The 21,459-nt window shown below is 41.3% G+C and overlaps 1 protein-coding gene across 1 annotated transcript; it reads left to right on the top strand.

Annotated features, from left to right (window-relative positions):
* Positions 1 to 17,856: 17,856 nt before the first annotated feature.
* Positions 17,857 to 20,110, top strand: LOC124285504 (tripartite motif-containing protein 45-like; the record flags this gene model as incomplete). Its single annotated transcript, XM_046721746.1, has 2 exons — positions 17,857 to 18,155; positions 18,495 to 20,110. Coding segments are annotated over exons 1-2 (1,890 nt in total), but the record flags the coding sequence as incomplete, so codon positions are not given.
* Positions 20,111 to 21,459: the final 1,349 nt, after the last annotated feature.

The following is a 21,459-nucleotide window of genomic DNA, read 5'->3' as shown; positions in this document are numbered from 1 at the left end:
TCGGCTGTGTCTTAGTAGGGTATCATGTTGTTCAGCATTGAGGGGATAGAGGGAGGACAGCTTTGTGTCAGTAGATTGTGTCTTAGTAGGGTATCATGTTGTGTAGCATTGAGGGGATAGAGTGAGGACAGCTTGGTGTCAGTAGGCAGTGTCTTAGTAGTGTATCCTGTTGTTCAGCATTGAGGGGATAGAACAAGGACAGCTTGGTGTCAGTAGGCAGTGCCTTGGTTTGGTATCGTGTTGTTCAGCATTGAGGGGATAGAGCAAGGACAGTTTGGTGTCAGTAGGCTGTGTCTTAGTAGGGTATCCTGTTGTTCAACACTGGGGGGATAGAGGAAGGACAGCTTGGTGTCAGTAGGCAGTGTCTTGGTATGGTATCCTGTTGTTCAGCATTGAAGCGATAGAGGAAGGACAGTTTGGTGTCAGTAGGTTGTGTCTTAGTAGGGTATCCTGTTGTTCATCCTTGAGGGTATAAAGTAAGAACAGCTTGGTGTCAGTAGGCAGTGTCTTAGTAGTGTATCCTGTTGTTCAGCATTGAGGGGATAGAACAAGGTCAGCTTGGTGTCAGTAGGCAGTGCCTTGGTATGGTATCGTGTTGTTCAGCATTGAGGGGATAGAGGAAGGACAGCTTGGTGTCAGTAGGCAGTGTCTTGGTATGTTATCATGTTGTTCAGCATTGAAGCGATAGAAGAAGGACAGTTTGGTGTAAGTAGACTGTGTCTTAGTAGGGTATCCTGTTGTTCAGCATTGAGGGAATACAGCAAGGACACCTTGGTGTCAGTAGGCTGTGTCTTAGTAGGGTATCCTGTTCCTCAGCATTGAGGGGATAGAACAAGGTCAGATTGGTGTCAGTAGGCTGTGTCTTAGTAGGTTATCCTGTTGTTCAGCACTAAGGGGATAGAGCAAGGACAAATTTGAGTCAGTAGGCCGTGTCGTAGTAGGGTTTCATGTTGTTCAGCACTGTGGGGATAGAGCAAGGACAGCTTGGTGTCAGTAGGCTGTGTCTTAGTAGGGTATCCTCTTGTTCAGCATTGAGGGGACAGAGTGAGGACCGCTTGGTGTCAGTCGGCTGTGTCTTAGTAGGGTATCGTGTTGTTCAGCACTGAGAGGACAGAGGGAGGACGGTATACTGTCAGTAGGCTGTGTCTTAGTCAGGTATCCTGTTGTTCAGCATTGAGGGATAGAGAGGGAGGGAGAACTTGGTGTCAGTAGGCTGTTTCTTAGTCAGGTATCCTGTTTTTCAGCACTGAGGGGGCAGAGAGAGGACAATTTGCTGTCTGTAGGCTGTGTCTTAGTAGGGTATCCTGTTCTTCAGCATTGAAGGGATAGAGCAAGGACAGCTTGGTGTCAGTAGGCTGTGTCTTAGTAGGGTATCCTGTTGTTCAGCATTGTGGGGATAGAGCAAGGACAGCTTGGTGTCAGTAGGCTGTGTCTTAGTAGGGTAATCCTGTTGTTCAGCACTGAGGGGATAGAGCAAGGTCAGCTTGGTGTCAGTAGGCTGTGTCTTAGTAGGGTATCCTGTTGCTCAGCATTGAGGGGATAGAGCCAGGACAGCTTGGTGTCAGTAGACTGTGTCTTAGTAGGGTATCCTGTTGTTCAGCATTGAGGGGATAGAGGAAGGACAGCTTGGTGTCAGTTGGCTGTGTCTGAGTAGGGTATCCTGTTGCTCAGCATTTTGGTGAATAGAGAAAGGACAGCTTGGTGTCAGTCGGCTGTGTCTTAGTAGGGCATGATTTTGTTCAGCATTGAGAGGATAAAGCAAGGACAGATTGGTGTCAGTAGGTTGTGTCTTAGTAGGGTATCCTGTTGTTCAGCCTTGAGGGTATAAAGCAAGAACAGCTTGGTGTCAGTAGGCTGTGTCTTAGTAGTGTATCCTGTTGTTCAGCATTGAAGGAATAGAGCAAGGACAGCTTGGTGTCAGTTGGCTGTGTCTTGGTATGGTATCCTGTTTGTCATCATTGAGGGGATAGAGGAAGGACAGTTTGGTGTAAGTAAACTGTGTCTTTGTAGGGTATCCTGTTGTTCAGCATTGAGGGGATTGAGCAAGGACAGCTTGGTGTCAGTAGGCAGTATCTTAGTAGGGTATCCTGTTGTTCAGCACTGAGGAGATAGAGCAAGGACAGCTTGGTGTCAGTAGGCTGTGTCTTAGTAGGGTATCCTGTTGCTCTCAGCATTGAGGGATAGAGCAAGGACAACTTGGAGTCAGTAGGCCGTGTCTTAGTCAGGTATCCTGTTGTTCAGCACTGAGGGGATAGAGCAAGGACAACTTGGTGTCAGTAGGCTGTGTCTTAGTAGGGTATCCTGTTGTTCAGCATTGAGGGGATAGAGGGAGGACAGCTTGTTGTCAGTCGGCTGTGTCTTAGTAGGGTATCCTGTTGTTCAGCATGGAGGGATAGAGGGATGGACAGCTTGGATTCAGTAGGCTGTGTCTTAGTAGGGTATCCTGTTGTTCAGCATTGAGGGATAGAGCGAGGACAACTTGGTGTCAGTAGGCTGTGTCTTAGTAGGGTAATCCTGTTTTTCAGCATTGAGGGATAGAGCAAGGACAGCTTGGTGTCAGTAGGCTGTGTCTTAGTAGGGTATCCTGTTGTTCAGCATTGAGGGGATAGAGGAAAAGACAGTTTGGTGTCAGTAAACTGTGTCTTAGTAGGGTATCCTGTTGTTCAGCATTGAGGGATTGAGCAAGGACAGCTTGGTGTCAGTAGGCAGTATCTTAGTAGGGTATCCTGTTGTTCAGCACTGAGGAGATAGAGCAAGGTCAGCTTGGTGTCAGTAGGCTGTGTCTTAGTAGGGTATCCTGTTGTTCAGCATTGAGGGGATAGAGCAAGGACAACTTGGAGTCAGTAGGCCGTGTCTTAGTCAGGTATCCTGTTGTTCAGTACTGTGGGGATAGAGTAAGGACAACTTGGTGTCAGTAGGCAGTGTCTTAGTAGGGTATCCTGTTGTTCAGCACTGAGGGGACAGAGGGAGGACAGCTTGTTGTCAGTCGGCTGTGTCTTAGTAGGGTATCCTGTTGTTCAGCATGGAGGGGATAGAGGGATGAAAGCTTGGATTCAGTAGGCTGTGTCTTAGTAGGGTATCCTGTTGTTCAGCATTGAGGGGATAGAGGGAGGACAGCTTGGTGTCAGTAGGCTGTGTCTTAGTAGGGTATCATGTTTTTCAGCATTGAGGGGATAGAGGAAGGACAGATTGGTGTCAGTAGGCTGTGTCTTTGTAGGGTATCCTGTTCTTCAGCATTGAGGGGATAGAGCAAGGACAGTTTGGTGTCAGTAGGCTGTGTCTTAGTAGGGTATCATGTTGTTCAGCATTGAGGGGATAGAGGGAGGACAGCTTTGTGTCAGTAGATTGTGTCTTAGTAGGGTATCATGTTGTTCAGCATTGAGGGGATAGAGTGAGGACAGCTTGGTGTCAGTAGGCTGTGTCTTAGTAGGGTATGCTGTTGTACGGCGATGTGGTATCAGTTTCACAGAACGTCCTCTTTATTTGGAAACATACACACTGGTCACAGATCGAAAACGGATTGTGGGCAGTGAGGTATATTCTTAGCCATCAAGTGGTATTCTCAGAAACAAGTGACTGTAAAAGGACTTATGAATGAATGCATACTTTATGGTGAGGAATTTGATTTCGACCAGCTGAGCATGATAATGAAAAATAACCACTTTGGTTGTCCAATTATGAGGCCATAATCAAGCTCAGGGTTAAATTCAGGAATTGCACATATTGAAAGAAAGAAAACGGTCACATTAATTGTAATGAACTTCAGTGTTTACTTCATTTAAAAACAGCTGGACCAAAAACAAAAACGAAGTAATTAATTTAACAATAAGGTCTGTCATGGCTGTTTTAGTGTTATGAATGTACAGTACCATTTAGAAAGGACAGGATGAGTGTTAGATGGCTGTCATTGTTTACTGGTGATTAGGTACCTGTCTGTACCTGAGTGTAGGGTCCATTCTTGTGTTGTATTCAACCGGAAAATATAATAGAATTTGTACTTGTGTAATCTGGAATGTGACACGTGTTACGTCAGTTCGTATTGGCCTGTACTAATATGATAATTTTCTATACTAATTTTAAATTTAGCATTTATGTTAACGGAGTCCAAGAAGCATATCTTCCTGCAGTAGTTGTCTCCCTTACAGTATATGAACCCACGTGTTACCTGCATCCACCCCCGTATGTATTTCTATAGATAGGAATGTTAGCCCTGCACAACTTGCTGTGACTTGTTTGGTGTTTAATGCAAAACGTTTGTTTGGTCCACCAATTCTTTCAGATGTTCAGATATTGTAAATATATTTTATTTTAATCAAACAAGATCTCAGAAGTGACATGCTCAAGAAAAGTGATACATTTTTCCTTCCTGCAATATTAGCCCCAACATTCTATACGGGTTAAGTCAAAGGGCTATACCAGAGTACGGGACTGCATCAAGCAGTTATTAAACATTCTAAGCGTATGTTGCTTATAATTTTATATTGTGTACTATGTAAACTATATGACACGAGTTGTTTCGTTCTGGCTACGTCTATGTTCCTATGATATGTTGAAACGTTTAGACGATAATGGAGATGTTAACTGGGCTTCGGCAGTACGATCAATGATATTTCAACATGGCTTTGCCTATGTATGGATATATCAAAATGTTGGAAACTGAATTGTTTTAAACCTTTTTAAACAACGTTGTAAAGATATGTACTACCAAGAATGGATGCAAGATATAAGAGTGAGTGAGTGAGTGTTAGTTTTACCACGCACTGAGCAATATTCCGGCTATATGGCGGCGGTCTGTAAATAATCGAGTCTGGACCAGAGAATCCAGTGGTCAACAACATGAGCATCGATCTGCGCGCAAGATATAAGAAACTCAAAATCATTTTACATGTATTTTGCTTTTAAATCTGATATTGTTCCAGAATTGTATTTGATTGCACTCTCTTCGTTACATCTGCGCAGAGTTTTAACAAAATTCAGATGCGGCTCCACCAATCTGAAAATAGTTTCGTATAGAAGATCTAAAGACAATGACATTAGTGTAACTGTATGTGATTATTGTAAAAGGGCACCAGGAGATGAGCATCATGTGTTAATGAAATGTCCTTTATATGCAGCGGAAAGAACTCACTACATACCAGATATCTATATCATGAACCCAAATAAACAAAACTTTGTACATCTTCTAAATACTAAGAAGCATAATATCATACTCCGTCTATCAAATTTTGTAAACAAAATCATCTCCATGTGTCCTGTAAAACTTTAATCCAAGTTGTCATTTTGTACTATTGGCCTCACGGCCACATTTATGAAATAAATCTGTCTGTCTGTCTGTCCGTCTGTCTATCTGTATCACCTCTTTTGACCAATGTAGAGATATCACCTCTTAAAGAGTTCAGCGTAATCTTTTGGAGTGTCCTCGTTATGTTAACATAACACAAAATCTCAGAAGTGACACTCGAGAAAAGGGATACATTTCCTTGCTGCAAAAATGGGCCCAAACATTCTAGACGGGCCTGCATCAGGCAGGTATGACACATTCTAAGCGTATGTCGTATGATAGAAACATTAAACAAAATATCTGTATTGCTTTTATATCGCTTTAACACTTCTTTGTCTGTTTGATTGTGTGTGTTTTTATTGAACGAGTGTCACGGTAATATTTTTTCTTTTCCTTTTTTACCAAAACAAAAACCGGTTGCTTGATGTTTTAGTCCACTTCACTAAGCAGAGGATTCTGACATTTCAAAATATATGAATCAAATAAATACATATTTTGCATGGTAAATAATATCTTTTGGTGTTGTATGTCTACCTATATTTATAGTTCAACATCGATTAATGTGTTGGGTGCAAACTGATCGTATTTGGTGGACAATAATCACGGACAACATGTCACGTCATACGTTCACCCGTGAGCTGAAAATCACCAGTGCCACAAGAGTAAGGAGTTTAAAGTCACATGGCATTATGTCCTTGCTCTTGAGAAACACTCCCTTTAGCAGAGATTCTTCCATGGCTGTTGTCAACTACTGCACGTCTAGGACTGGTTCTGTGCTTCCGCCGTCATACACAACTACGATAACAACTAATCAGGGGTTGGAATTCCATGCATAAATACAAATGGGCTCGTCCAAACTGTTCACTGAATGACCAGAATCTTTATTCGACCAGCAACAAAAATCCCGAACGTGCCTAATATCTATCACTATTCATCTCTGCAGTATAAGTTCCTACATTCCTCCAGCTTCCAAAACAGAGCTAGGATCTCTTCCAGAGTAGCTAATATTAGTCACCTACAGTGGAGGTTTGAGAAAACCAGTTGTAACAGTTGCAAATTAAAGCTCAAATATGTTAAAACCTAAAATTCCGCTCTCGTCCTCCATTTTATTTTAAATGACTCTCTCTCAATTAAATTTCCAAAACAGATAATTATCGGCAGGACTTCAATACTGAGGTATTGCGATACACAGCTACATATCTGATGACACACAAAGTCAGAAAGACTCCATCAAGACTCCATCAGCAGCCTCAGACTGCCGACAAGAATCACCATCTACCTACTTATACCTACACACCTACATACCTACATCTACCTACACCCACCTACCTACCTACCTGCCCACCTACGCCTACCTACCTGCCCCATACGCACCTACCTACCTACCTGCCACCTACACCTACCTACACCCACCTACCTACCTGCCCACCTACACCTACACCTACACCCACCTACCTACCTGCCCACCTACACCTACACCTACCTCCACCTGCCTACCTACCTACCTACCTGCCCACCTACACCCTACCTGCCTACCTACCTACCTACCCACCTACCCACCTACACCCACCTACCCACCACACACCTACACCTACACCTGCACCTACCTACCTACCCAACACCAACACCTACCCCCTGCACCACACCTACACCTACACCTGCACCTACACCTGCACCTACACCCACCTGCCTGCCTACCTACCTGCACCTACACCTACACCTACACCTACACCTACACCTACACCTACACCTACACCTACACCTACACCCACCTACCTACCTACCTACCTACCTACTAAATATGTAGCGATGATAGAGATTTGATTTTGTAATTGTTATGTGTTTTATAAATGTCTGACATTCGGGTAAACATGTAAAACATACACTATGGCGATATTTTCTTCCCAAAAGAAACGCATAGGTGATATTGATAGTTGAAATTTCAAATAGTTTTCGAAATTAGTGTTTGATTGTTATAATTTTGCCTGTATAATGCCGGTTTGTGTACATGGAACGAGTGCACAGCACAAAAAGCGCACCTTCGGGAAATTTTAATGCACGTTTACGTTCTGAAGTGTCAACTTGCTGGAAAATGTCATGGAAAAAAGTGGTTCACAATATACACGTACAGTTCAGAGGAATCGTAGGCAGGGCCATTGCCTATGTATGGTCGTTTTACTTTTATACGGTCGTTGGCATTTTCGTCGGATTGATATAGACCTTGGAGTACCAGGATAGGAACTGGTTCATTTTCGGAATCAAAGTGACACAGCAACTGCAAGTGAAAGCGTTGTGCCTGGTTTGAGGAGGGTGTCGGTGCAAACCATTCGTAATCGTTTACGAGAAGCTGGCCGTCGAGTCAAAAGACCTGTGCTGTGACGGAAGAGTACGTGTCTATCGACGTCTAAATGATCGATTTGCCCAGAATTGTGTCGCCCAGGTTCACCGATACGGTGGAGATCTCGAGTGTCATGATGTGGGGAGCCATATCCTACACTCAGAAATCTAAGTTTGTACTCCTTCAGGACAATGTACCTGTTATTCAGTACAGAGACGAAATCTTAATGATTTACATGGTTCCGATCATTGACCGCCAGAGGGAGTTGTTCTAGCCAGATAATGCCAGGCTTCACAGAGGACATGCCACTATTCAGAATCTTCAGAATGAGAACATTACAGTGCTTCCATGGCCTTCCAAATAACCCGACCTCAACCCCATCAAGCATTTGTGGGGTGACCTCGACCGACACGTACTCGAACGTCAACCGGCGCCCCAGACATTAGAACAACTGCCACATGAATTGCAAGAGGAATAGGTTGAATTCAAAGACTTAGTCAGTCCATGCCTAGACGGTGTAGACTAGGTTTGGGCTGTGATGGTGGACAGGACAGGTATTGAAGACTGGGAACGGAAGCCGTCACTTATTTAATACGGTATACAATGTTAACAGACATTCAATCATTTGTACTGTACATTTTGGCTGCAACTGATACAGAATTACATGTGTTATCTCACTTTAAAGTTAGCAGATGACATTCGTGAAAATACACATATGGGTTTCCTTTTGGGAGTGTGTAGGCTGGGGTTGCTCTATGAAGAAAGGTTCATAGTTGTCACTTGTATTGTCACTTTGGAGGGGTGTTGTTTTTTACCTGTACTTGCTGTTACAGGGTGGATAACAAATCCCTTTTTACAGGACACTTTTTTAAAGGTAGATGTTTATAATAAACACGTGTTCATTTGAAATGTTGACACACATCAAGACTGTTGTGGGCATCTTGCCTGATCTCACATAATCACAATATGTTAAATACATTCAATTATAATTCATCACTAACAATTCAAAGTAATCCATGTACTTTGTATGACAACAATCAGGTGTTTATTATTATTACAACGATAATGAAGGAAGGTTAGATTACAAGTATATTTACAACAATGAGTATTTCGGTCTAAATCAGTATCATTCTTTATGGGATAATCAAGACGTGTTTTTAAAAGACTCTGTTGAGGCTACCCCAGTATCCTCACATATCACAAGAGCGACTAAATTATGAGCAGTTTGTGACCTGGTTGGGCATCGTCCCAATCCGGATGTGATTCTTGTTTTGCAGATGGCGACGTCCTGGGAGGAGAAAATGACGGACTTTCTGACCTGTGTGATCTACCTGGAACTGTATACAGACCCGTGTCCACTGAAGTGTGATCACATATTCTTCAGGAAATGTGTCCCCTCATACGCCCAGACAAGACCAGATGCTGTACAGCCCAAGACCATCCCCTGTCCCTGCTGTCGACAAGATAACAAGGTCCCCCCACACCAGCAGGTTACACACCACCAAATGTTTTCCCATAGACTTCTATAGTAACCTTATAATATTTTTAAATATCCAGGCTGTCAACAGCCATTCCGTGTACACATGGGTACACTCTGGCCTTTAAACTACCATAACAAAAATATCAGGCCAACTTGTCCGGCTCGTTTTGCGAGCACAGGAAGCGGAACACATCAACCCCAGTTCCGCACCAAATGTCACCTACTGGAAAATATCTGTACACAATAAGCATAAGTGATGGTGATAAAAATGACAGCACTAAATACTTAAGATTGTGGTCAGTTTTAATTACTGGTTGGATGCTTTTAAAAAACATAAACATCTTACACTATTTCATCCAATCACAGCTGTCACATGCCTCTGTCTCTCTTCACGCTCTCGCTCAGGGAGCATGTGATACTGATTTAGTGTAGTGGAACCAGCAGGCCGGTGGAGGAGTGGACGGGGCAGATCAAAGCCAACATCATTATACAGGGGCTGACTGACACACAGGAATCCTCTACCAGTTCTGAAGGTGCGACAACCCTAGCAACTACTTATCGACATACTGACTATTATGCATCAACCTAATGCTAATATGATGTGTAATGCAAAGCACCTGAATGCCCTGGTAAATAGGATATCTAAAATAGTATACAAATGACAATGATATTATGATATATCCTCAGGGTAGGCAATAGTGATTAGAACTGTACATTGATGAATCTGATGGGTCTACTTGGGTAAGTGAGTAAAATGAGTTGACACTGTCACACATCAAACCCCCATGTGAGTAAATTAAACACAGGTCTTCAGCCGGACACGCCAACACTTGACCCTGTACCCACCACCCTATCTATGCCTTAAAGACAGCAAGGAGTTTACCTTGATTGCACAATATTTAAATTTATGAAAATATTCTGATATACCAAATAACCATAGACATGTCCACATTAAGATACTGGTTCGTGTTGCTCGCAGTGTGAGAAGTTAGGGGAGACAACTCCAGGACCCTTATATTGGTCTGAGTGTGAAGTGTTCCTCTGTGAGAGATGTGTCAAGATGCATCGTGCATATCCAGCATCACATGACCATGAAATGTGTGACCTTTCAGGAGAGGCAAAGATGAAAAAGAGACGTAAGGTTGTATGCAGGGAACACAAGGTTAGATTCTAAAGTTCGTCTGTAAAGACTGTCACAAAGCCCTGTGTCAGACATGTTGCGTTGTTTACCACGAGAAATGTGAGTCTGTCGTTACCATGGAGTCATTGATGCCAACCATAAAGTATCACTTGAGAAAGAACGTGAATGAATTGTCAAAGAAAATAGATAGAAGCCAAATGTTGCTTCAGAAAAGGCACACACAAATTAGAAGAATAGAGAAAACTAAAGTAGATATTGAAAACCACATCAAATCTGCTGTTGAGAGAGTCATCGCCAGCATCAGACAAAAGGAAAAACAGCTGATGAATGACGTCAAGGACATTACAGATAAACAAACACAGCAACTTAAGGCAAATATTAAACTTGTAGAGTTCGAGATGCAGATGTACAGACAACATTGTGAGTTCATCGACCAGACCTTGGTATCGGACTGTGAGATGGACCTGTATGACGCCTATCAGGCCTGGTAGTCTGGAGCTGTAGAGATTGAGGATGTCAGGGATACAGAGGCAGCAGACACCCGGAGAATAGATGACGTCAGGTCTTACCTACACCTGACACTGACAACGTCCTGAAAGTCCTAGATAACCTGCCAGTCCAGGGAAGATTGACGTCACATACCAGGATCGAGCAGATGATTCATCTTTACACCAGAATTCCAGTCCTCGCTGACATGATAGATGGGAGGGTGTCGGATGGTGAGGAGGAGCCTTTCCTACAAGACGCGACAGTTCTGGTTGTGGATGGTGTACAGACATGTGTTGTTACGGACCTCAAAAATAAGTGTGTGAAATCATACTTCACAAGAAATAATCACTCATGCCATTGTAAGCTTCCCCTGGATAACTCTCCAAACGGGATAACACAGTTGAATGAGAAGCAGGTGATGGTTGCTGTCAAAGAGTCCCTCCAGATTGTAACAATAGAAGTGACCCCTGACCTGGTGCTGCTCTCAACCATCATAACCCGTTCCGGTTACTGCAGTTTGGCTGTTCTGAGTCCATCATCTCTAGCAGCAGGTCGTTGGAAATGTGTTGATATCCTGAACATGGCTGGACACGTGTTGAGGTCAGTCACTGCACACAATAATGACTCACTGTTTATCTTCCACTGGTACATGTGTGTCAACACCAAGGGCAACCTACTCGTGTCTGACTGTGGGAAGACGTCTGTGACATGTCTGACGTCAGAGGGGGGTGTTGTGTGGAGGTACGCCCCTCCCGAAGCCGGTGCACTCAGCTTCCCTTGTAATATCACAACTACCACGACAGGAGACATCTTGCTTCTAGACACTGCCAGGGTGATACAGCTGACAGAGTCGGGGGAGTTTGTCAGAGAATATCGACACATCGTTGATTATCCACGGGGATTGTATGTAGACAGACATGAGACAGTGTATGTGTCACGAAAATCAAAATTACTGGAATTCAAATTCATAATAGTCATCACTGCGTGCATCCAAGCATCAGTAAAACATGAACTACACTATAACTGCTTGACAACGACATTAGAATCTATGTCGCAACGTCGCCTGTACAGAATACTGAAATTGTATATCCAGAAACAGAATTATCCTCAGTCCTTATCTCATCAATTTCTAGAATGCCAATCAAAGAAGAAATAACCAATTTGGTAGTCCAATCATGAAGCCACAATCAAGCCCAGGTTGAATTCAGGAATGAATTGCGCTTATTGAAGGGAAAGAATCGGTCACACAATAATTGCAATGGGCTTCAATGTTTAAAGAGCTGAACCAAAAGCAAGAACGAAGTAAACAGTTTGACAATAAGGTCTGCAATGGTTATACTATTGTTATGAATGCACAGTGCCATTTAGAAAGGACAGGATGAGTGTTAGATGGCTGTCATTGTTTACTGGTGATTAGGTACCTGACTCTGAGAGTGTAGGTTCGATTCTCGTATGGTATTCAACCAGAAACATAAAAAGAATTTGCACTTGTGAATGTGTAATGAAAATGTAACATATGCTACGTCAATTCGTAATGACCTGTACTACTATGATATTTTTCGTACAAATTTTATGGTTAGCATTCATGTTAACGGAGTCCAATAAGCATCTCCTCCTGCAGTAGTTGTCTCCCTTACAGTATATGAACCCACGTGTTACCTGCATCCACCCCCGTATGTATTTCTATAGATAGGAATGTTAGCCCTGCACAACCTGCTGTGACTTGATTTGGTGTTTATTGCAATAATTGTAAAGTCCACCAATTCTTTCAGATGTTCAAATATTGTAAATATATTTTATTGTAATCAAAGTGACATGCTCGAGAAAAGTGATACATTTCCCCTTCCTGCAATATTGGGCCCCAACACTCTATATGGATCAAGTCTGAGGGTTATTCCAGAGAACGGGACTGCATCAGGCAGTTATGAGACATTATAAACGTTTGTTGCTTATAGTTTGGTATTGTTGTGTGGGATTAACAGTTTTGATATACTAATAATGTAAACATATGAACTATAACAGAAATATTGTAAATATTCTTGAGTTTATTGTAATGTGCAGTATTACCGCTTAAGTGTTATCACGCCTTAAACAGTTCAACGTACAAGTTGGAAAGTATAACCTTTATAAATTTAGATTACTTGTGCATGTACAAGTTGGAAGGTATAACCTCCAAGAATTTAGATTACCGGAGTCAAACATTACTGTATTGTTTGATCTGACCTAACTTATTCCTTAAGTAAGTATTGTAATCAATCTTAGGCCACATTCCCCAGCAAGGCTTGTTGGGTCATGCTTACACTGCTGTTTCATGTATGAGAACACTGGAAAGTATGCATTTGTCAAATCTTGTCATCAGCAAACTATTGTGTATTTATCGGTTCCCAATTACTCAGTGTTTTTGGACCAATGGGATCGGGTGGTCAGGCTCGCTGACTTGGTTGATATGTCATCGGTTCCCAATTGCGCAGATCGATGCTCATGCTGCTGATCACTGGATTGTCTGGTCCAGATTCGATTATTTACAGACCGCCATATAGCTGGAATATTGCTGAGTTGAGGCGTAAAACTAAACTCACTCACTCACTCAGTGTTTTTTGCGGTCTTGGTGTTCTTAGTGAAATATTGTTATCCATTCAGCATTCTTATAAATCATTTCAGTGTGTAGATATGGTCAACATATGTTGTGATTATATTAATTGAAATATCAGAAGTAATACATAATTTGTTAACCGAAAGGTTGTGTTGACGGTATAAAATGCATGCTAAGTACAGACGGAAAAGAAGATCACAGTTATATGAATTATATTTTTCAGCATTATAGTTTTATATTGTTTGTTTGGGATTAACATATATATCATACATACTTAGTAGCAGACAGAAAAGAAGATCACAGTTATGCTTTGTTTACATCACTCAGAATAACTGTACCAAAGGAACATGTAAATGTTGGGGGGCCTATATAATTTTACATGAATTATATTTTTCAGTATTATAGTTTTATAGTATTTGTGTGGGATTAACCATTTTAATATACTAAAATTCTCAAGAAATGTACTATAATAGAAATATTGTAAATATTCATGTGTTTATTGATGTGTGATTTCAAATGGTTGGTTGCTTTTAAATTGTTTTACTATTTCTTGTTGTGTAAGAGGAACATTTCAAATGCGCTGAAATACCTAATACAGAAAAATACTAACATATTTTAATGATACAGTCATTATTTGTTTTCATAATGTTAATAGAATTGGCATTTGGATCAAAATCAGTCAAATATTTCTGAATATATCTTAACCTTTAAAAAGAACAGCGTTCACACTTAAGGAGTACATGAAATTCATCTTCAATAACATTTTTGTCATTCACTTTACAAAATAAACATAATCTCTCATTGTAATCAACTTTATTGTATCTTCCCGTTTCAACTGCTAAATAAAAATGACCACATCTTAATTTCGACAGTGCAGATCTGAGATGTAAAGGAATATCAGAATTTAAATATCTTCCCACATTTAAAAGTGTCTAAAATTGGGAGTAATAAAAACATTTATGGAATAACCTGTATTAATTTAGATTACCTGTACAAGGTGGAAAGAATATCCTGTATCAATTTTGATTACATGTACAAGCTGGAAGGAATAACCTGTATCAATTTAGAATACTAGAGTCCAAAGAATACTGTTTTGGACATATATTGGCTTGGAATTACATGTATCTGGTTACAGGGCATTCTCTTCCCATAGAGGTTACTTGTCATATCTTTGTTAAATAAAACATCTGAAATGTCAACATCATGTCAACAATTTGACATCCTGATAATGATTGAGGGTCGTACAGTCAGCAGGTTTAAATCCTAGTTCAAAGGTAAACACACAGATGACAGACAACCCGTCATGTCATACGTTAGCTGGCAATGCCACAAGATTAAGGAATAAATGTGTGTAAAGTCACACGGTATTATTTGACTTGAGAAACACTCCCTTTAGCACAGATTATTCCTTGGATGTTGTCAACTACTGCACGTCTAGGACTGGTTCTGTGCTTCCGCCGTCATACACAACTACGATGACAGCTAATCAGGGGTTGGAATTCCATGCATAAATACAAATGGGCTCGTCCAAACTGTTCACTGAATGTCCAGAAACTTTATTCGATCAGCAAAAAAAAAATCCCCGAACCTCCGTAATATCTATCACTATTCAACTTTACAGTACAACATTAAAGCAAAGTTCCATCCCTCCAGCTTCCAGAGATATCTTATGGATATAGAAATGGTGTTTGTTTGCTTTTGGATACTATGGACAGATTTTGTCTCATATACTTACGTGTGAGGATAAATGCGGGTGAAATTTGCTTAACCGGTTGCAGAAATGAGTTATTGTTGACTAAACTAAGCCACTGGTACCCTACTTCACTGTTAATTCTTGTAGCACCAGTACCATTCTACAAGAACTGGGCGTATTGGAGATGGTCATTTGTTTCTAAGCATCACATCCTTGCTCTTGGGTTTCACCAAATATGTAAATACCTGAGATGCACTTTACTTCGGGCTTTCCTCCCACATTCAGCAGACACACTGTGATATAACTGACATAATGTCCCTAGCAGTGCAAAATAGAACTTAGAAGCCAATGTAACAATGTACACAGTCATGTCGATTTGATATCATGAAGAGAAGTTGCCAACTGTCTTCTCGTGATATGTCCTGTCCGCAATGTTGCTCATAACTCACAATTACTTGCTCTCCTCTTTATCAAGAGGGGACGATGAGAAATGTTTTGATCCACATTAAACAGTGAACACACTTGGAGAACGAGCCATGGAGGCGGAGATACTTAAACGTGACATCAGAGGTATATTTAAAAACAGTTAAGATGAATATGCGTTCTGGTGTGTTCTTCTACCACTACTTCAATAATATTTAGTCAAACCGTTGAAATGATAATTCACATATGAGGGAGGTGACCAGTAGCTGCATTGTTTTGGGCGAGAGACGGTGAAAGGTTGTGAGTTTCTGTCAAAAGCTGTTCGTAAAATGCATTCCACATGTGTTTTGTATTTTAATTGTGATGGGCATGCTATCTGACTGTTTAAATATCGTTAAATATATATTATATAAATGCCTCTTTCGATGAACATTCAACACCTAATGCAAATAAAAGAATGAATTGGTTTTTGTTGGTCCAGTTAGTCAAAGACCAACACTGTCACAATCTAATATGTCGCACATTGTGGATATACAGACGCTGGTCATAAGTGAGTCATCATTAGTGAAATTCTTAAACTTGCATGTTAATTAACTCTTGCAAGAATAATTTTCATAAAGTTAGTTTCGGTCGAATTGCTTTCAATACTTATCTACCAGCGGGGGAATAATCTCAGCTACATACACATAATTTCCATTCAATTTTCAGATGATTACTTCGAAAACTGCAACTATGTAAAACAACATATATTAGACATACCAATAAGGGTTAACATGGCTGTCTATGGAATAGATTAAAATTAAGTTGTACTTAATCAGATGTCATTCGAAAACTAATCAACTGAAAGATGAAAGAAAATTATGTACACGTAGCTGAAGGTGATTTCAGAGATGTTTGCACAATATCAAAATAAAATGACTTCTACTCAATTTATGAATAACATGTTAGCTTAGGGAACTTTCACTAGTGATGACTCACTTATGGCCAACTATAGTACGTTCCATGTTTAATCCCCCTGCGGATATTCCTCCTGGCGAATAAGCCACAAGTATATTTTATACCTTGGACTCAATAACACATGAACTACGATAGTTGAGGATCTTAATAGATTTATAAGCAATATATTTTTGCACTAAATGTTTTATACATTATCTGTAAACAAGTGGACAAGTTATGTTGTTTCCATTGATACCCGAAGTAAATGAGGGCATGCGTGCGTGAGAGTTTGGGCAGCAGCTACGTCTTTCTGGTTTATGTTGAACGACAAGACACGAAATGTTATACACCAGAAACACAGATAATGAACTCCTCCTTAACACTAAAATGTGTTTATAAAACAGCAGCGTACGAATATTGGATTGTGTCGATATCTCACTTAACAATAGTATTCATCCTAGATTCGATCCAGAAACCTACTTGGTCATCTGCTCAGGTAGTATATAAATCACGTTTAGTCGAGTTGTCTCAGTACCTCCCTTGTGTGGTACACGGAAGAGACAGGTAGCGCGTGGGTTGCATATTTCAAAGCATCCAGGAGACAGAAGACAGTCTCATCGTGTGAATAGTTCGTATACATTCAGACCACCGACAGCATCAATTCAGATTTAAGGCATATTGTTTAAAATACTGATTTAGTTTTGTCTACACTCAAATTTGAAAGGAAGAGAAACCGAAAGTAGGATTTGATGGACGCGAGGTTTTAAAACTAAAATATAGTGATGCCATTTTCTGTTATTGTCCTGTTTTTTACCAATGTCTGGCATTCAGGTAAACAAGTTCATTTGTTAATTTGTCAACATTTAAAGCTTAAACTATAATATAAAGATATATGTTGGCTCGGCCTGTGAAAGAATTTCACAGTTTCCTCCCTCGTATTGTCAATTTGAGCAGAGACCATATAATAGATTATTATATGGTCTCTGCTTTGAGGAGGTGTGACTTTTACGTGTACTTTGTGATGCCAGATGGATAACAATTCCCAATTACAGGACACTTTAGGCATTTTAGATTTTTATAAGTAACACATCCATGTTGATTTCAAACGGCGAAACGCAGTTAAAATTCATTACTGTCAATTCATGGTACACCAGGTACTATGTATGGGAACGACTAGCTTGTTCTTACAGTAGGAGTTTGTTGTCATGACAACTATAATGATGGAGGGCTTTGTTAAAACTATAGTTCTGAAACACCTTGTACATGTCGTTATTCCAAGACATGCAGAACAATGAGTTTTTCAGTCTTTTTCTGTATCAGTGTTTATTGAATAATCAAGGCAGTTTTATAAAAAATAATATCATTGAACCCTGAGAGGCAATCCCAGTATCCCCCACATTTCACAAGAGCGACTTAGTAGTGAGCAGTTCGTGACCTGGTTGTCCATCATTGTAACCCGGATATCATTCTTGTTTTGCAGATGGCGACGTCCCGAGAGGAGAAAGTGATGGAATTCCTGACCTGTGTGATCTGCAAGGAACAGTACACAGACCCGTGTACACTGAGGTGTGATCACACATTCTGCAGGAAATGTGTCACCTCATACATCCAAACCAGACCAGATGCTATACAGTCCAAGACCATCCCCTGTCCCTACTGTCGACAAGATACCAATGTCCCCGACCCCAGGAGGCCGGTGGAGGAGTGGGCGGGGCAGATCAAAGCCAGCATCATTATACAGGAGCTGATTGGCATACAGGAACCTTCTACAAGTACTGCAGGTGCAAATACTGATTGACATACTGATTATTATCAGTCACTTGTGTGAATTGTATGATAAAGCCCACAAAGCCCTTGAAAATAGATTTGTCTAACATCGTCTACAAATAACACAACATGTAAGGAGTATTTGTAATGATAGATCTTCAGGGTATCTACCACTCTATCTATGCCTTAAAATAGTCCTGAATGATTATACTTGGATTTCTCAATCTGTAATCGAAGCGACAAAACCCTTTCCACATCCATAAGAAATATCTACTGAAAGCAAGGTCGATTGTACAAGCTTATGAACATATTATTGTGAAATGTTAAGTTACCAAAGACATGTCCACTTTCAGGTACTGTTTCGTGTTGCTCGCTGTGTGAGAAGTTAGGGGAGACAACTCGAGGAGCCTTATGGTGTTCTGAGTGTGAAGTGTTCCTCTGCAAAAGATGTGTCAAGATGCATCGTGCAAATCCAGCATCACATGACCATGACATGTGTGACCTTTCAGGAGAGGTCAAGGTCAAGAGAAGACGCAAGGCTGTATGTCCGGAACACAAGGGTGAGGTTATAAAGTTCGTCTGTAAAGACTGTCACAAAGCCGTGTGTCAGACATGCTGCGTGCTTCACCACAGGAAATGTGAGTCTGTCGTTACCATGGAGTCATTGATGCCAACCATGAAGTACCATCTGAGAAAGAGCACGAATGTACTGACAAAGAAAGTAAGCAAAAAGCAAACGTTGATTCGGAAAACGCACAAGAAAATTAGAGGAATAGAGAAAACTAAAGTAGCTGTACAAGGTCACATCAAATCTGTTGTTGAGAGAGTCATCGCCAACATCAAACAGAAAGAAAAACAGCTGATGAATGAAGTCAAGGGCATTACAGACAAGCAAACACAGCAACTTAAGGCAGATATTAAACTTGAAGAGATCGAGATGCAGTTGTACAGACAACATTGTGAGTTCATTGACCAGGCCTTGGTATCGGACTGTGAGATGGACCTGTATGACGCGTATCAGGCCTGGGAGTCTGGAGCTGTAGAGATGGAGGATGTCAGGGATACAGAGACAGCAGACACCCGGAGAATAGATGGCATCAGGTTTACACCATACAATGTTCTGAAGGTCTTAGATAACCTGCAGTTGGGGAAGATTGACGTCACATACCAGGATCAGGGTAAATGTCTGCCATCTCTAGTGCTGGGTGACACGATAGATGTGAGGATGGAGGGTGATGAGAAAGACCCTCTTCTATTTGATGTGACAGTTCTGGTTGTAGATGGTGTACAGACATGTGTTGTTACGGACTATAATAACAAGTGTGTGAAATCACACTTCACAAGAAATAATCATTCATGCCACAGTAGGCTTCCCCTGGATAACACTCCACATGGGATAACACAGTTGAATGAGAAGCAGGTGATAGTTGCTGTCCCAGAATCCCATCAGATTGTAACAATAGAAGGGACCCCTGACCTGGTGCTGCTCTCAACCATCACAACACATACCGAATACTTCAGTCTGGCTGTTCTGAATCCTTCATCTCTAGCAGCAGGTACCAGGAACTGTGTTGATATCCTGGACATGGCTGGACACGTGTTGAGGTCAGTCACTACATACAATGGCGACTCACTGTTTGCCTGTCCCTTCTACATGTGTGTCAACAACAAGGGCAACCTACTCGTGTCTGACTATGGGAAGAGGTCTGTGACATGTCTGACGTCAGAGGGGGATGTTGTGTGGAGACACGCCTCTGCCGGAGACAGAGCACTCTGCAGTCCTCATAGTATCACAACTACCACGACAGGAGACATCCTGGTTGTAGACTGGGGCAAGGTGATACAGCTGACAGAGTCGAGGGAGTTTGTCAGAGAATATCGAGACATGGTTGATTATCCACGGGGATTGTATGTAGACAGTCATGACTCAATGTACGTGTGTAGCCTAACTCAAATACTAGAATTCCAGTATAACAGATCAGTACAGATATAGATTTTGATCAGATTGGATACTGTTTGGATTTGATAACTGATCATAGAAATAAGTTCCATAACACAATAGAACGTTCTCGTCAGTGACTTCTTCCAGGTACTCGTGGACAGAGCTCTACCAGCGAGTGAAGTCACTGATTAGATACATCATTCTAAATGTGGTACTTGTTGTTGCCCTACCTGTTCAGCATTGATATGATAAGGCAAGGACAGCTTGGTGTCAGTAGGCTGTGTCTTAGTAGGGTGTCCTGTTGTTCAGCATTGATATGATATGGCAAGGACAGTTTGGTGTCACTAGGCTGTGTCTTAGTAGGGTGTCCTGTTGTTCAGCATTGATATGATAAGGCAAGGACAGCTTGGTGTCAGTAGGCTGTGTCTTAGTAGGGTATCCTGTTGTTCAGCATTGATATGATAAGGCAAGGACAGCTTGGTGTCAGTAGCCTGTGTCTTAGTAGGGTGTCCTGTTGTTCAGTAGCATTGATATGATAAGGCAAGGACAGCTTGGTGTCAGTAGGCTGTGTCTTAGGAGGACATCCTGTTGTTCAGCATTGATATGATAAGGCAAGGACAGCTTGGTGTCAGTGGGCTGTGTCTTAGTAGGGTATCCTGTTGTTCAGCATTGATATGATAAGGCAAGGACAGCTTGGTGTCAGTAGCCTGTGTCTTAGTAGGGTGTCCTGTTGTTCAGCATTGATATGATAAGGCAAGGACAGCTTGGTGTCAGTGGGCTGTGTCTTAGGAGGACATCCTGTTGTTCAGCATTGATATGATAAGGCAAGGACAGCTTGGTGTCAGTAGGCTGTGTCTTAGTAGGGTATCCTGTTGTTCAGCATTGATATGATAAGGCAAGGACAGCTTGGTGTCAGTAGGCTGTGTCTTAGTAGGGTATCCATGGTAAACTGTATGTGGTATCTCATCAGATTCACAGAACGTCCACTATATTATGAACGTAGGATGGTAGGTTTGCTTGCCCCTCCCCCAGGTCGGGTGTCCAGGCGGGCAGTGAGTAGTATAGGGGTGACATACCATGGCCCTTGCCAAAGATACACACTGGCCACAGATCGAAGATGGAGTGTGGGGAGTCAGGTATATTTTTAGAAACAGATGATTCTAAAGAACATATGAATGGATGAATACTTTGATGAGGAATTTGATTTCGAACAGCTGGGATATAAAACTAGTATGGAATTCCCGCAGTTAAACCCCGAGCTTGATAATGAAAAGTAGTCACTTTGGTTACCAAATTATGAAGCCATTATTAATCCCAGTGTTAAATTCAGGAATTGCACATATTCAAAGTAAAGAAACAGTCACAATGTAATGAAT

The sequence above is a fragment of the Haliotis rubra genome, unplaced genomic scaffold (assembly GCF_003918875.1).
Source record: "Haliotis rubra isolate DU_JTF1 unplaced genomic scaffold, ASM391887v1 Scf360, whole genome shotgun sequence".
In the NCBI taxonomy this organism is placed as follows: domain Eukaryota; kingdom Metazoa; phylum Mollusca; class Gastropoda; order Lepetellida; family Haliotidae; genus Haliotis; species Haliotis rubra.
The sequence above is the reverse complement of the archived record's forward strand: the minus strand, read 5'-3'. Positions and strand labels throughout refer to the sequence as shown.